This window comes from Myotis nattereri (genome assembly GCF_964212035.1).
Source record: "Myotis nattereri genome assembly, chromosome: 3".
Taxonomy (NCBI): domain Eukaryota; kingdom Metazoa; phylum Chordata; class Mammalia; order Chiroptera; family Vespertilionidae; genus Myotis; species Myotis nattereri.
In genome coordinates, this window is record NC_138077.1 from 213,558,920 (window position 1) to 213,574,554 (window position 15,635).

Genomic DNA, 15,635 nt, shown 5'->3' on the forward strand with positions numbered 1-15,635 from the left:
GCGGGGCCAGGCCCTGGACTTCCGTCACCGGCCGCCTCCCAGAGCTGCCTAGCAACGTCAAGCAGGGCGCGGGGTTTTCCTCCGGTTCTGGCCGAGTCTTGAGGTTCCGGCTGCGGTTTGCCCGCCGCTGCGCTTTCAGGCCTGAAGAGGTAGCGCCCCACGCTCGCCCAGACTGGAAGCGCAAGCAAGACGCACGTGTGTGTTTTTTTAAGTCCTCACCCGAGGATATATTTAATGATTTCTGCCTCCCATAAGCGCCCAGACCAGGGTTGGAACCCGCCAGCTCTTGGTGCACAGGACGCCAATCCAACCAGCCTAGCCACCGGGCCAGGGCACAGGTCACCTCTTTATTGGCAGCCCAGGCGCCGCCCGCGGACACCCCGCCGGCCGGCAGGAGCCTTTGAGGTGGCGGCGGAGGCTCAGGGCCGCCGGCAGAGGGCGCCCGCTGCTCCCAGGCCGCTTCTTTCCGACGCTCCCCGGGCCGCGGGGCGGAGCGATGAGATCTCGCGAGATTCTCGCGCCGCCGGCGCCGGCGACTAGCATGGCGGACACCCTGCAGCTGCCGAAGCGGGGGCCCCTCCGCTCCACGTGGGCGCGATCCCGCAAGGCCCGGCCCCAGCTCACCCTCAGCCGCCGGCCCCGCCGCCGGCTCCGGCTCCTGCGCTGGTGCGGCCGGAGGCGCCTGCGGCGGCGGCTGCTGGAAGCCCAGGCGGCCGGCGCGGACTGGCGGGAGGGCAGCTGGCCGGCGTCGCGCTCGGCGGCTGCCCCGGGGCCCAAGACCGCGGTGCCCAGCCGGGTCCCTAGACCGCTCCCCAGCCCGACCCCCAGCCGGGCCTCCAGCCCGACCGAGGACGAGGACGAGGACACCGCCCCGAGTTGCCCCGCGAGACTCCCCATCCCGCCGCTGCGGCCGGCCGGCCCGGGCCGCGCGTTGCTGCTGCTGCCGCGGGAACAGGTGAGTCGAGCGCCCAGAGAGCCCGGCGGGCTGGGGGGTCGGAGACGCAGCCCCGAGGGTGGCAGGCGGGGGGAGACCGTGTCCCTCTGTTGGAGTCGAGAGAGCCCTCCCGGCGGTGGTGCTGGGCAGAGGGTGAGAAGGACTCCGCTTTGGGTGATGTAGGTCTTTGGGTGATTAAAGGGACTTGAATGGCGACGGTTTTGGTACTCGGTCGCATTTACTGGGTGCCTCGTAACGCCAGGCTCTGCGTGTTCTGAGTGTCTTGGTTGTAGGAACCCATGGAACGCTCCCAGCCACCTGGAGTCGTTGCCGCCGTGGCGATGGATGTTGACAGGAAGAAACAGGGTTAGCTTAGGTCACTTCCCCAAAGGAGCCCGGTAGTCGGATCCGACCCCCGCAGCCTGATTGCAGGGTCCCTGCTCTTCACTTGGACTCTGGTCGGGAGGACAGCAGAGCTGGGTTCGTGGGACACCCTTGTTTTCCGTGTGTTCCTGCCTGTAGCTGCAGGGGAGGTCATCTGCGGTCAAAAAGCATTAAGTACCTGAAAGTCACCCACGGCAATGTATTCTGTTATTTAGAAATCTGCCACCTTTTGATATGTGACTAGCAATGAAGATTTTGGAAAATTCAGGCATTAGTAACAGAATCCGCAATGTTACTTCTTTCCTTTTTTTCTTTCCCTGCTAGGTTTTTCCTTTCAGCGGGACCTGTCGCGTGACTTGCCTTTATGGCCAGGTGCAGGTGCTTGGTTTCACCATTAGCCAAGGCCAGCCTGCCCAAGAGGTCTTCTCTACCTACACCCACTCTTGCCTGGCTCTCAGTGCTGTGCATTCCTCGGTGCCTGAGAAAAGCAAGAAGGAGATGAAAAGAGAAGCCCGGACTTTGCTCAGAGCTCATCTTAACCGGGGTAATGAGAAGAACTGGATCATCTGCTACAGCGGTTCTCAACCTTGGCTGCACATGAGAATCCCCTGGGAATCTTTTTAAAATCCTGATTTCTGGGCCTCATCCTCCGGAAATTCTGTTTCTTTTTTATCAGGTGGGGCCACGACATTAGTAACAAAGAAACAATTTCTGGAGGATGAGGCCCAGAAATCAGGATTTTAAAAAGATTCCCAGGTGATTCTAATGTGCAGCCAAGGTTGAAAACCACTGACTTAAACCCTCACAGCCCTGGCCAGGTGGCTCAGTTTGTTGCACCATCATTCTTTATACCAGTGATGGCGAACCTATGACACGCATCAGAGGTGACACGCGAACTCATTTTTTTGGTTGATTTTTCTTTGTTAAATGGCATTTAAATATATAAAATAAATATCAAAAATATGTCTGTTTTACTATGGTTGCAAATATCAAAAAATTTCTATATGTGACACGGCACCGGAGTTAAGTTATGGTTTTTCAAAATGCTGACACGCCGAGCTCAAAAGGTTCGCCATCACTGTTTTATACCAAAGGATGCGGGGGGTGGGGGGTGGGTTCCATTCCTGGTCAGGGCACATACTATCGATGTTTGTTTCTCTCTCTCTACCTCTACTTCCCCCCCTCCCTCCTCCACTCCCTCTCCTTCTCCTTCCCCCTCCCTCTCTCTCTCTAAACAGCCTAGCAGCCCCCCTAGCTGGTTTTCTCAGTGGTTAGAGCAGCACACCCCACCCCAACTGGAGAGTCTCTGGCTCGATTCTGGTCAAGGGCACATACCGCTGTTGCAGGCTTGATCCCCAGGCAGGTCTGGGAGGCAACCAGTTGATGTGTCTCTCACATCCATGTCTCTCCACCCCCTCCCCCTTCCTTCTCTCTCTCCCTCTTTTGCTTCTCTCTCTCTCTCTAAAAATCAATGGAAAGAATATCCTCAGGTGAGGATTAATAAAAATAAAGAATTAGTTAATTAAATGTATCCTCAGATGAGGATAATGAAAATAAGCCCTCACAAAAGTCCTGAGAGTGACTGGTCACCATATTGGTGTCACCATTTTAGAGAGGAGAAAAGCTGCCCAAGGCACACAGCTAGTAGGGGCCAAACCTGGATTCACTTCTCAGCCCTGGGGTGTTCCTATTGTGCAGTACGGCCTCCTGTAAAAAGGCTCTCAAACATAACGTCCATCTCAAAAAGTTCACAGTTCAGCCGAGGAAATGGTAGTCCTGAAGGGCATAGAGTTTCATGGAGTCACTGTTTGTAAGGTAGCTTCATTTTCTCTTTACAGATGACAGATGTTGGTTGATGAAGAACTTTTCTCCCCTGTGTTCCATTGTGATGCTAGAAAACCTGAAAAACGCCACCGTGAACTTCATAACCAGCCATCCAGGCTTATCTTACATTTTCGAACAAGAGGTAAAACCAGTTTTCATTCTGAGTTTTGCAAATTACTTTCACCAAAACAGTCCTGTCACATGCCTGTGTAGGGTGCTGCCCTCGGAGGCCAGCCTGCCTTGTGCTGTATGTCCTACAGGCTGTGATACGTGTGCTCAGTAAGAATAGTCACTGTCGAAAGGTATATCCTGCAAAGGCCCCCCTTCGTTTCATTCCCCAGCAAAAGCCATCATTTTATATTATAGTCGGTTAAGTGCTTTTTGGCATTTTTAAAAAAAGGGTTATCTTGTATCTTGACTTATTAACAGGAGACAGTATAAGTGTTCTCTGAACTGTGAATGAGTAATTTCGATGTACTTATACTTTCTCCCAGCTCTCTCTTCTCACCTGTCTGTTTTGCTGGCCCTGTTACTAATTTCCTGAAGCCCAGTTTTTACTTTAATTGCCTCCCATGAGTCAGTAAATGGAATCTAACCCATAAGATTGTTGGACAGACTGGATGGTGAGATATGAGGAAGAACAAGGACTCACCAGGCCTTTGGGGCTCAATGCCTGGGTGCTTGGCGTTTCTATTAATTAAGACGGGGGTGACTACAGGAGCGGGTGTAGATGTGTGGGCTTCGAGGTGCCTGTTAGATGTCGAGACTGGAATTCAGAAAAGAGGTTGGAAATGTGAATTTGGAGCTTTGAGCAGAAGGGGATCCAAAGTCGATAGAAACGGGAAGGTTCCAGGTCTGAGCCCAAGACCCTCCCAAGAACTGGGCTCCATGAGACCGAGACCGTGTGGTCATTGGTGTCAAAACTGAAGGCCTGCTCGCTTGTTTTCTAGAATGCAGAGCTGCCGGCAGCAAGCCTGATTGCCAGGCGGGTTCCCATTCCTTTTATGACCTCTTTTCCTTGTCATCCTGGGCGGGTCTCTTCCGTGATCCTCTTCCACGCAGGGGTGTGTTCCATCCCAGCTCCAGCTGCCTCCGCGGGAGTGGGCTCCCATTCCTTGGGTGGCTCTCCTGCGGTTTCCTGGTACTCCTAGGACGCCCTCGGGCTTCGTGGGCCTGCCTTCCACATCCTTTCTGCTCTGTCTGCGTATGTTCTGTCTGTTGGCTCTGTTTGGAGTATTGCCTCGACTTCGTTCAAATACTGAGCCTGCTCTTGGCCTGCGGCCTCCAGTTCCCTTTTCCTTCTGGCAATCACTCAGGCGTGATCATTCTCTCGGGCGTGTCCTCGGGGCCATGGCAGCCGGGAAGTGAGCGGAAGCTGTGGGAACAGGCTGGTGCTTTAGGAGGAGAGTGACAAGGGTTGGGGTTGGGAAAAGGGAGGGATCACATTTATCTTTAGCTCACAGTTGCATGAGGCTTATTAATTTAGAACTGAGGGGAAAGGCGCATTAGTTTCCACCTTTTCTAAAAGTTGATGTTCATTTCAGAGGACAACTTTCCAGATTAACGCAGAGTATTTCGCCTTGAGGTCTGTGGGCATTAAAAAAGAGAAGAAGAAAAACGGCCTTCAGCTCAGTGAGAGTTTCCTGTCGGCCCAGGAGGAGCTGGTCAGCGTCGCCTGTGGTGAGCGAGATGTTGATAAGCTTGGGTGCTCCCCCCAGAGCCCCGGTTCCTGTGAGTAGAGCCCTAGGGAGAAGGCTAACTCTAGGGCATGTTTGTCTCGCCTCCAGAGGAAGTAGACGGCTGCCCCATCATCTTGGTCTGTGGCTTTCAGGACGTCGGAAAGTCAACATTTAATAGGTACCTGATTAACCAGCTGTTGAACAGGTAAGAGTGTTCTTGTTTTGACAGGTTGCTCGATTTGGGGCATGAAGTAGGAGTTTGGATTTAGGAAACTGGACGGGGATGCCTCTTGACTTCTCAGAAGAGAGTATTTACAACTCTGTGCCCAGCAGCTCGGCTAAGCGATGGCTCTGGGTGCTGACCTGCCTGTCAGTGCGCTTCGGGGAGGGTCGCTTGGTCTCAGCATCCGTGTTTGTCCACATCGAGATTCAGAGTAGGTCAACTCCATTGCCTTTTACAGGTAACGTTTTAGGAAAGACGACGCTGTACCGTATTGCGAACGGACACTGACCCATCACATGTTGTCTTTAGGCATTGTTGTGTATGGATCCAGCAGTCCACCCAAAAGCCTGCCTAGGGATCACAACCATCCTATATAACAAAAGGCCAACGACCAAGCAACCAGTTGCTATGAGGTGCATTGACCACCTCTCGGTCCCTCCCCCCAGCCTGTAGGCTCTGATCGCTGGATGGCCAACGGGGAACTGGGATGGGTGATGGCGGGGCAGGACTGGGGACTGGCAAGCGGGCGGAAGGCAGACTTCTTGGTCCCTCCCCTGGCCTGTAGGCTCTAAATCGCCAGATGGCGAATGGTGAACCAGGGTGGATGTCGGCAGCAGGGCGGGACTGGGGACTGGCGAGTGGGCAGAAGATGGCCCTGATTGCAGGCTAGGCCCAGGGGCCCTACCCATGCACGATTTTATGCGCTGGGCCTCTATTATAGCACATAAAATCCTTAAGATCTGATTTATCCTTTCCACAGAGTAAAGCTAGTTAAGATTTCCTTTTGAATTTTTAGTATTTCCTGCGTTGACTATTTGGAATGTGACCTGGGACAGACGGAATTTACTCCTCCGGGCTGTATTTCTCTACTTAATATCACAGAACCGCTTCTAGGTACGTATTGTAGGTTCTTAAACGTTCTGGTGTTATAAGATGTGAGAGGAATGATACTTAACCAGAAAGTCAAAGAATATGACAGCATAAAACATAAATGCGAGCCGAGACCGGTTTGGCTCAGTGGATGGAGCGTCGGCCTGCGGACTGAGGGGTCCCAGGTTCGATTCCGGTCAGGGGCATGTGCCTGGGTTGCGGGCATATCCCCAGTGGGAGATGTGCAGGAGGCAGCTGATCGATGTTTCTCTCTCATCGATGTTTCTGGCTCTCTGTCTCTCTCCCTTCCTCTCTGTAAAAAATCAATAAAATATATTGGGAAAAAACAAAACAAAACATAAATGCGAGCTTACCCCTCCAAACTCATGGTTTTCCCATAACTGTCCAGCCTCCAAAAATCAGAAAATAAACGGACACTTTGTGGGGTCCATTTTAGTAAATGGACCTGCTGTCCATTTTATTATATGTAAGTTAGAACCACAGTTTCCTTTAATATTAACATCTTATTGAACCCTATACAACGATCTAAACCAGGAAATTAACATTGATACAATGCTATTAATTAACCTATAGATTTTATTCAAAATTAACAAGTTACCCACTAATCTCCTTTTTCTGATTCAAAATCCAAACCAGAATCCCACATTGCTTTTTGTGTTTGTTTTTGTTATTTTTTTAATTGAATTTTTTGAAAAAGTGGGAGGGAGGGGGAAAGAGAGAGACATCTATGTGCGAGAGACACATCGATTGGTTGCCTTCCGCTCACACCCTGACCATTCTGGGGTTAGAACCTGTAACCCAGGTATGTGCCCTTGACTAGGAATCGAACCCGAGACCCGTTGGTGCTTGGGCCGACATTCTAACCAATGAGGAACACTGGCCAGGGCATGGATTCGTTACTGTTACCTATCTTCTTAGGACCGCCTTACACCCACCAGAGGACACCACAGAAAATGGTATATTTTGGGAAATCTACTTGTAAAAACAACTATGAGAATTACATTGAGATCATCAAGTATGTGTTCAGCTCCTACAAGAGAGAGTCCCCTCTCATCATCAACACAATGGGCTGGGTGACAGGTAAGGCCACAAGGCCGTGGGGCTGGGACGACTAGTGGGAGTGAGCTCCCGGCTCAGACCTGCGGCTGGAGCCCACTTTTGGGGAGATTGTCCGGCCGAGCACTGTCTCAAAACGACACGGTGTTGTTCTGGGGCACTGACGCTGACGTCCTCTTCTTCCCGCAGATCAGGGCCTCTTGCTTCTCGTGGATCTGATCCGCTTGCTGTCCCCCAGCCACGTGGTTCAGATCAGTTCCAGCCGGAGCAGAACCATGCCGCAGTTCACCCCCACCTACGTCGACGACATGGATGGCTTGTACACCAAGAGCAAGGCCAAGGTCAGAGACCGAGGCTTCTCCCTGCCAGAATTTGCAGACAGTTTGGAATTCGGTGACGAAGAAAAGGAGAGTCCGGTGGCATTTTCTGGACATAAGCTGATGTGCGTCCAGTTGGACTTTGCGTTCAGAAAAACTCCAAGGAATCGGTAAGTAAACCGCCGTGGCTGGAGAATCCCGTTTTCTTCCTTTGAACATGCCTTCTGCCCTCAGCTCCTCAGGCAGTAAGTTCTGTAACACCTTCAGTCTCCAGCGCGGGGGGGGGGGGGAGCAGTCAGCGTTTTCCTGTGGGATGTCCAGAGTGGGCTCCTGCTAGCAGGACAGGCTCCCTGCTCCGTGTCCCACGGGCTTAGAGAAAGGCAGGGTGTGCGGGTTCCAAGGTGCAGATGGATCTACGTAATGACAGGTGGGGGCCTGTCAGGGGGGCTCCTCATCTCCTCCTGGTTTGCTTTTCAGGGAGTCGCATAACAGAGTTCTTCGGGACTTGGCCATGTTGGGCTACCTTGGCCAGCTGCAGGCCCCCGCGCCGAAACCACTTCGTCCCCTGCACAGCCTGACCCCCTATCAGGTACACGCTGCGCTGGTGTGGGGCCAGCTGCCTGCCAGCAAACACCGTGGTTCTGTGTGCGACGCTCTTCTCTCCACTTAGAACTCCTCTCGTAACCCTCAGGACAGCCCACGGGTGGGATCAGTGACTCCCGTTTGAGGAACCCAGCGGCAGTGGCAGAGCTGGCATCAGGCTGTGCTGTCCAGGGCACAGCTCTGGTTCCGGGCCAGTGGGAATGTCCTGCCTGACCCCAGAGGTGGCCCTGGATTGACCCCAGGCAGTCTGGTCCCAGCGCTCCCACATCCGAGCTGTGTGACTCGGTTTGTCGTTGGTAGACCTGGTGGGATGGTTGTGCGGAGTCCACGGGAGTGCACAGTGGCGCCTGGCCCCCGGGGGGCACTCTTAAAGTCTTGCACGTTATTGTCAGCAGTAGATTCTAGCACTGGAGCATGTGCATCTTGGGATCCAGAATTATTTGGGGAAGAAACCACCTTAATACTAGAATTCTGGGTGATGGGAGCATAAAATAGTGACAGGAAGCGTTTCCTAAGTGCTTACTCTGCTGTGTTCTAAGCCTGTGTTTCCTCCTCTACTCACAGTGGCACTGTTATGATCCCCATTTTACAGATGATAGGACTGAGGCCGGGACATTGAGTCAGCTGACCCAGAGGGGCACAGTCAAGGTTTGGGCTGGCCTGCAGGCCGTGCAGCCTGACTCCAGAGGCCAGAGCGTTCACCCTCCGCTGTATGCCCTGTCCAGTGTTGAGCCCTTGCTGTGTGCCGGCCACTGTGCTAAGCTCATTACCAGGAATGGCCTGGTGACTGCATGGCACTGGGAGGGCGATGCTCGTTGCTCCTGTTTCCAGCTTAGCGACCTGGGCACAGTCGGGTGGAGGGGCCAGGGCTGAGGCCTCGCAGGCAGGCAGGCGTGGCGGACCCGCACGGCAGGGATGCGCCTCTCGGCCTCCCCTCGTCCCCACCTGAGCGTCGGAGGCGGTTTGTTCGCTGGAGTTTTGCTCACGTAGGGAAGCTGTATAAATGAAGTTGGAACTTACCTGCCAGTAATTTAAATTGCCTTTTTAAAATTTCACATTTGTTTTGAAATTTAAATCTATGTAACAAAGTACTTTTCTGCTTTAAGAATTTGAAATTACCCAGAAAGTTACATTAAAGGTAGTTATTTATCTTGTGCTCCAGGAGTATGATGCATTTTTCTTAATTCAATATGTTGCATCAGAGAATGAATGGCGGCCTTTTCTCACTGAGTGGATTTTGGCTTTCTTACATTAGTACCTCCGTGGTGGGGTCTTCACAGTCTCCCGCGACTGTAACCCCTGTAGGACCTCTACAGACTTGTGTCTGTGTGTCTCTTTAGACAAGAGAGTTCCAGGCATTCGTTTAGATTTCTAGCAAGTGTGGGTGGTGCACAAGGACTTTGTGTTAAGTTCTTGGGCTCTGTATTAAAGCAGTGAAACTGAGCAAACGCTGGTTGGTGTCTCCTCGCTGTTCAGATACTTTTAAGCGGGAGTTTGGCAGCCATAACTTTAGAAAGCTGCCTAGTCAGCTGACACAAACTAAAAGTAATTTCTCAGAATTAACAGAGGGAGGTGGGGGTAGTAAAGGGTAAAGGAGATCGTCCGTGTAGTGACGAAAGAAGATTGGAGTCTGGGTGGTGAACACGTAACGCAATATACAGATTATCGTGGAAGTGTGCACTTGAAACCTATCTAAGTTTCTTAACCGATGTCACCAAAAAATTTAATAAAGAAAAAAAGAATTAACAGAGGGAGGTGCCCGTTTGTTTTCCAGGTCCCTTTCCATGCTGTCGCCCTCCGGGTCATTCACTCTGATGTCGCCCCTACCCACATCCTGTATGCTGTGAACGCCAGCTGGGTCGGCCTTTGCAAGATCCTGGATGATGTTGGAGGATACACAGAGGGGCCCGTCCTGCTTACGCAGACTCCAATCTGCGATTGTTTGGGCTTTGGTGAGTGAGGGTGAACGTGTCTGTAAACCTACGGAGCTTGACCCACTTCTCCAGCTGTAATGGCCGGTCTGACCTCGGGGCTGTCTCGGCTGGATGGTCAAAGAGCTGTTCTGTCTCCACACACCGTGGGCCCTGGGCCTCGGGCCTCGGGCCTCGGGCCGGCAAGAAGCAGCTCTTCCTCTGCTTCTCCGCTGGCCCCTCTAAGTCCCGGCCCCCCGAGGCCTGGGGATGCCTTCTCACCTGACGCGTTTTCTCGAGGCCGCTCGCCCACCGCTGGGGTCTCAGTCCCTCTTCCTGCTGACTCCCCCAGGGTTCCACGCCCGTGTCACCCGTGCGCTCTCTGCTTGGATATCTCACGGCGTCCAGGACTTGGGTCCAAAACTGAGGTCCTGATGGGTCCACACGCCTGGTGTTCTCCCCGGACCCCCTCCTGCCCACCCCATACCACCGCCTGTCCCCGTAGGTCCTTCAGTGGTCCTTCAAAGGTTCACGCTGGTGTTTGGGCCTGACCCCTGGGTCCTTGCCTCGTTCTCCACCCTCTCGCAGGTCAGGCGGCTTCTGTTCCTGAAGTGAGTCAGGCTCCTCCAGGCCATGTCCTCCCGTGCCCGTGTGAGCATCCTCACTGGACTCCCCCCTCTCGAGAGTGACCTGAGTGCAAGCGACGCGGTCACATCCTGACATCCTGCCGTGTCCATAGCACAGGGCCGGGTCTGGCTGGGCCTCGCAGCTCCTGCAGCTCTGGGCCCGTCTCCTCCGGGAGCCCCCTGCAGGTGTTTGTCTCTTGGCTCACGAGGTCAATAAACGTCAGTGGATGTTTCTGGAAGTTTGACCCAAAATTAGTGAAGTCATTAGCAATTACACATTTCTGATGGGTACAACACTGTACTTCTTAAAGCGTCTTCACAGAGATGGGTCGTTTTGTGCAGACCACAGAGAAGTACTGGGTGAAGGGAGAGGCTGGGTCACCTTCGCCCCACTAGACTGTCCCGGGCGCGCTGGCGCAGGCACAGGTGCAGGCTAGAACTTCGGCATGAGGACCACTCGGTGCCTCACAGCCGAGCAGGGAGAAGCTCCCATGGCTTCTGGCATTCCCACACTCCGTCTCCCACCACGTCATATTTCAAAGCAAAACCCAGTTGAAGTTGAAACTCTGTTTTAGAAGCTGCTCTGCAGTGGGAATGGTGGGAGGCCTGGCACCTTGCGGAGGGTGATCTGCATGTGCTCTGGGTCTTCCAGGGATCTGTCGGGGGATCGACATGGAGAAGCGGCTTTACCACATCCTCACGCCTGTGCCCCCGGAAGAGCTAAGAAATGTGAATTGTCTGCTGGTCGGAGCCATTTCCATTCCACAGTGTGTCCTCAAGAGCCAGGTGAGCGTGGCTCCAGGGCAGCCTGGGAGGGAGCTGGCTGTGTCCGTGGTAGAGAGAACCTGAAGCTGGGCTAGAGTCGTGGACAGTCTATTGTTGTGGAGACCAACACTTGGTTGTAGGGGCTGAAGGAAGCCAGGGGACAGGCAAGGCCATGAGCCACCAGCGCCACGGGAGCCCGTGGGAGAGCCATTCCCTTCCCTGAGGCTGAGGCCATCTTCAGGTGCAGCCCTGGGAAGGTCATGGTAGCGGAGAGCATCCGTGCGGCCCCCAAGCCCAGCTGCCGGGCCTGTGGGTGGCCTGTTCCTCCCCTTCTTACCTGCTTGTTGGAGATGGAAACGCCCGCACTTACCACTCCTGTTGGATGTGCTTGTGGAGTTGACTAGACAGACAGACAGACTGGAGGCCGCCGTTAGGGGCCCTGCGCCAGTGCTTCCAGGCCTTTGGGGAGAGCTTAGGAGGGGGAGGGGGCGGGGCTCACTCAGACCCCACGCTGGCTTCTGCGGGGGGGGGGGGGGGGGTGGAGGAAGACTGGGTGGATTGGGAGTTTGCATCTTTTCTGTTTCCTTTCAGCATGGGTTCGAGGGGATGATTCCTTACGTCACCACAGATTATAATATTAAACTTCCTGGAGCAACGGGGAAAATTGGAGCAAGAGAAGCTGAGGAAACATATAGAAAGAGACAACATCCAAAAGCTAGGTTCTATCGAAAGGCACACTGACGTTGCTAACGAGGGAGGAAGCCTGACTGTCTCCGGCCTGACGTCAGCGGACCGATGGGCTCTGCGCTGCGACTGCGCCCTGGCGAGCAGCGTTTCCTCCACAGCTCCTGGAAGTCATAGTCCCCTTAAGTCCCTTCTTAAAGCTCCGCGACCTCATTTCGCCCTGCTCTGCTGTGTGGTTCATCATCCACGATGTTTCATTTCCTACAGGGAGAAAGCAGCAGGGAAAAGGTGACACGCCATTGAAACAGAACAAAGTTCAAGCATCTGGTTGGAACCTGGGTAAAAATAGGGAGACAAGGGCCCAAAAGATGTACCAAGGACGACAGGCTGGCCAGCGGATCCGGCCGGCCTGGGTGGGGGACCCGCTGGAGGGTTGGTCCCATCCCCTGATCACGTGATCCTATCCACCTCTTCCATTCCTGCGGGACAAGTATTAAAAGATCGTGTTTCATCTTTAAATGTAATCAAGGCTTAACAGATGGAGGTTTGGACTTGAGAAGCCTTCTCTTGCTCTCCAATCCAGGAACCCTCTCGGGGCCTCGTTAGAGATTTTCCCTGATTGGCTTCTCCTTTGAGACTGACAGCCTGGGCAGAGGTCTGGGAGAGGCCTGGCAGGGCAGCTCTGAGTGGCCCGTTTCTGCCGTTGGCAGCTCGACCTGAACTTGAACATGTGGGCAGTTCTGGGCTGTTGAGCACCCGCTCCTGAGTGCGGGAGCTGGTGATGGTGCCATCCTCCCAGGTGGAAGTCTGTCTTCGTCTCCCTGGTGCTCACGAGTCCTTACCCTGAGGTGGGTGGTTTTAGGGGGCAGAGAGGAGCCGTCTGGGGCACCATTTCTGTGCTGAGGAGAGCGGGATTCTGTACTGAGGCAGCATTTCAGACTTACTGTGAACGTCCGCTTCCTGCAGATCATGTTGAAGGAGGTCCCCAGGATTCGCAGGTTTTACCATCTGTATTCATTTAAATCGCTGATTATCGTTGTCTTTAAGCATCTCAGAGACCCTCAGGCGTGCAAATTCTCACAGGAGCCTTGTCCCTCCCGGGTGAATTTTAGGATTCTGGAGACCACTTAAGGTCTCGCTTCTTCATTGCCTCTTATTTATATTTAAGTTTACCATGTACACATTTTTCTATTTTGACTTGGCAAATAGTTGTGAGACAATCCACCACCGTCAACTTCTTGCCTCCTTCCCCAGCCCCTGCATCTTGATGACAGTCACTAGGTCGCTAGCAGCAGGTCGCATTTGCCTTTCATTGCTCCAGGCCTGCCTTCAGCTGCCCCTCTTGCTGGCATTTAAGGACACGATCCTTTTTCAGTCCCCTCGGTAAAGAAAGCAGACGGGGCCACTAGAGGGAGTTGTCAGCCGTGGTCAGAGGGCCGGACCCTCTAGGTCCCTGGCTCTGGTCAGGCGGCTGTGGATGTCCATTTGCTTACCAGTGTCGGTGGTGTGGGCTTGTTATTTCTGGTCGGCTGTGGTCAGGGTGTGTAGGAATGAGTCTGCATTGAGTTATTCTTAATCATCGGTGTGTGATTTCCAAAGTAGTACCTGCTTATTCCAGGGTTCATTTTATTGTATAAGCACAGACAGCTCAGTGTACCCTCCTGACGCTGTTAGTCCTGGGGGTAGGAGTCAGTGTACGCCCAGGCCCCAGCCCAGAAACGAGATTAGAGGGGGAGGGACAGTGACTCGCCCTCCAGGTGCCTTGGAGTAGGATTTCCGAGAGAGAGGACTCTGGGTGGAAGTGGCTCCTGGGGGAGGACAGAGGGGTGGGGAGGCCCCAGGTGGAGCGGAGGCCCTGCCTCCACTGGGTCCTTTGACAGGTGGGACCACCTGCCGGAAACGCAGCTGTCTGCCCGACAGTGTGGGGCGGGGCGATGTGGGTCCAGGGCTCCTTTATGCCAAGTTCTGAGTTTTTAAAAATGGGTCGGTAGAGGCCTTATTAGCTTTGGATGTGGCAGTGTCGCGGGTCAGACAGCAGGCTGTGATGTTAGAGCTCTGAGTTCAAATCCTGGCTGGACCACGGGCTCCATGAGGTTGTGGGGAGACATTCACTGGAGCCTGTTCCCCTTTAAGATGGGACAGAAGCTCTTCCCTGGGGTCCCTGCCCGTGCAGTGCGGAGGCCGGGCCCTCAGGCGAGCAGGGACTGCGTGCGCCCGTCTGGAAGGCAGGAACCAAGATCGGATTGTTCACAGTCACCCTGGAACGAAGCAGAAGCTCAGTGTTGGAATCAGAACCTCTTACCTGGCCCCCCTCCAGCAGGTTCACCTTAAAACCGTTCTTCCGGCCGCGTGTCCCGCTAGAGCTCCTGTGAAGGACCCCGGGGAGTTTTTCCTGAACCTCTGTTTAGTGTTTTTGAACTTGGATGGACAGGTCACACATTTAGAACGTGATCCAGTCCACCGCACGGAGAATCGCTGTTGGTGCCATGCTGCTGCCTCGTCTGACATTTTCTAAATTGTGTTTGGTTTTTTTACAACATTGGTGTCCTGCTGTATGTGTGGTTTTCTGTCCAGCTCTTTTCACTTATATCCTTTTTGTATCATTAAATATTTTTAGGACATGAATTGGTGTCATTCCTTACATACATAGACCATTTTGTTCCAGGAAATTACTTCAGTGATTAGGAGCGATGATGGCAGAAACACTGGGTAAAATAAAACACTGGGAGGGGCTGGGGTGTGGGTGCCGGGGGACGCAGGGAGCCCAGCAATGCCACATTGCCGGCGGTATTGAACGCACTGGCAGGTTAATTTTTCTGTTTGGGCCCAGGTATGTGAGCTGAGAGAGGTGCCACCTCCTTTCTGGCTGTCTTGGAGAGTGTATTAGAGAAGGAAGATTTTGCTCCCAGAAAAGTTCAAATTAAGAAAAGAGAAGCCCGGGTCTGGGGCTGTAACTGCCTCTGGACCGTGCAAGCAGCTCTGCTCCCCCGCCCCGTGCCCCTCCCAGGGCCGGGCCTGCCCCACAAGCTGGCTGACAGGCTGAGCCTGAACAGCGGCTGAAATAAACATGGGGCCATCTGTGCCGTGAAGGAAGGAGCATGTGATGTTCAGGCCTCTGGGAACGAACGGCTTTGCTAAGCTAAGGAGTTCCAAGGTTTTGCCAGGAAGAGTTGGGCAGAGAGGGCTGGGCGGACTGAACGGAGCTGCACTTGGAGTCCAGTCGGGGCAGCAGGTCCCCTGGAAGTGCCGGTGCTGAGTAAGCAAACAGCTGAGCCGGCGGACACTGTTGGGCTGGGAAGCTGAGGGTTGCCATGGTGACTGATGCCTCCGCGGTGCTCAGCAGACTGTGGCTTGGGTTTTTCTAACACTTTGGAACTGACTTGATCTCCCGGGTGAACGTCTGCCGGGCAGGGAGAAGCTACCGAACTTGCAGGCCTGCCTCCTCGCCAAGGCGCCCCGCGGGGCTGCTGCCGGGGCTGCAGACACCAGGGTCCCGGTGCTGCTTCCCGGGAAGGGAGGGACCCAGGCGGCCAGCAGCCTGAGGAGTCTGCTCCAGGGCACGAATGGATGGAAAATCCAAGGGGAGAAAACCACCAGCAGGGGAACGCCGTGCAAACCGCGGCCAGGAGCCCAGACGTTAGAACATACAGCGCCCAGGGGGCCGGCCTCGCCGGGAAGCAGATTGGGGCTGAGGGCTCCCGGGCCTGTGCAGACGACTCCGCTGGAGGAGCTGGGATTG

The 15,635-nt window shown here is 54.0% G+C and overlaps 1 protein-coding gene across 1 annotated transcript; it reads left to right on the top strand.

Annotated features, from left to right (window-relative positions):
* Positions 1 to 63: 63 nt before the first annotated feature.
* On the top strand, positions 64 to 14,521 carry NOL9 (nucleolar protein 9). Its single transcript, XM_081085496.1, has 12 exons — positions 64 to 955; positions 1,643 to 1,862; positions 3,157 to 3,284; positions 4,687 to 4,822; positions 4,930 to 5,026; positions 5,841 to 5,938; positions 6,854 to 7,015; positions 7,181 to 7,478; positions 7,786 to 7,897; positions 9,686 to 9,863; positions 11,100 to 11,233; positions 11,804 to 14,521. Exons 1-12 carry the CDS (start codon positions 497 to 499, stop codon positions 11,951 to 11,953), a joined length of 2,172 nt encoding a protein of 723 aa, XP_080941622.1. The 5' UTR covers positions 64 to 496; the 3' UTR covers positions 11,954 to 14,521.
* Positions 14,522 to 15,635: the final 1,114 nt, after the last annotated feature.

Bases quoted from the DNA above. Each gene is read 5' to 3' on its own strand.
- NOL9 (XM_081085496.1), top strand. From the start codon at position 497: ATGAGATCTCGCGAGATTCTCGCGCCGCCGGCGCCGGCGACTAGCATG. The intron at 3,285-4,686 runs GTAAAACCAGTT...TGTTCATTTCAG, and splicing joins CTTACATTTTCGAACAAGAG to AGGACAACTTTCCAGATTAA. The intron at 7,898-9,685 runs GTACACGCTGCG...TTTGTTTTCCAG, and splicing joins ACAGCCTGACCCCCTATCAG to GTCCCTTTCCATGCTGTCGC.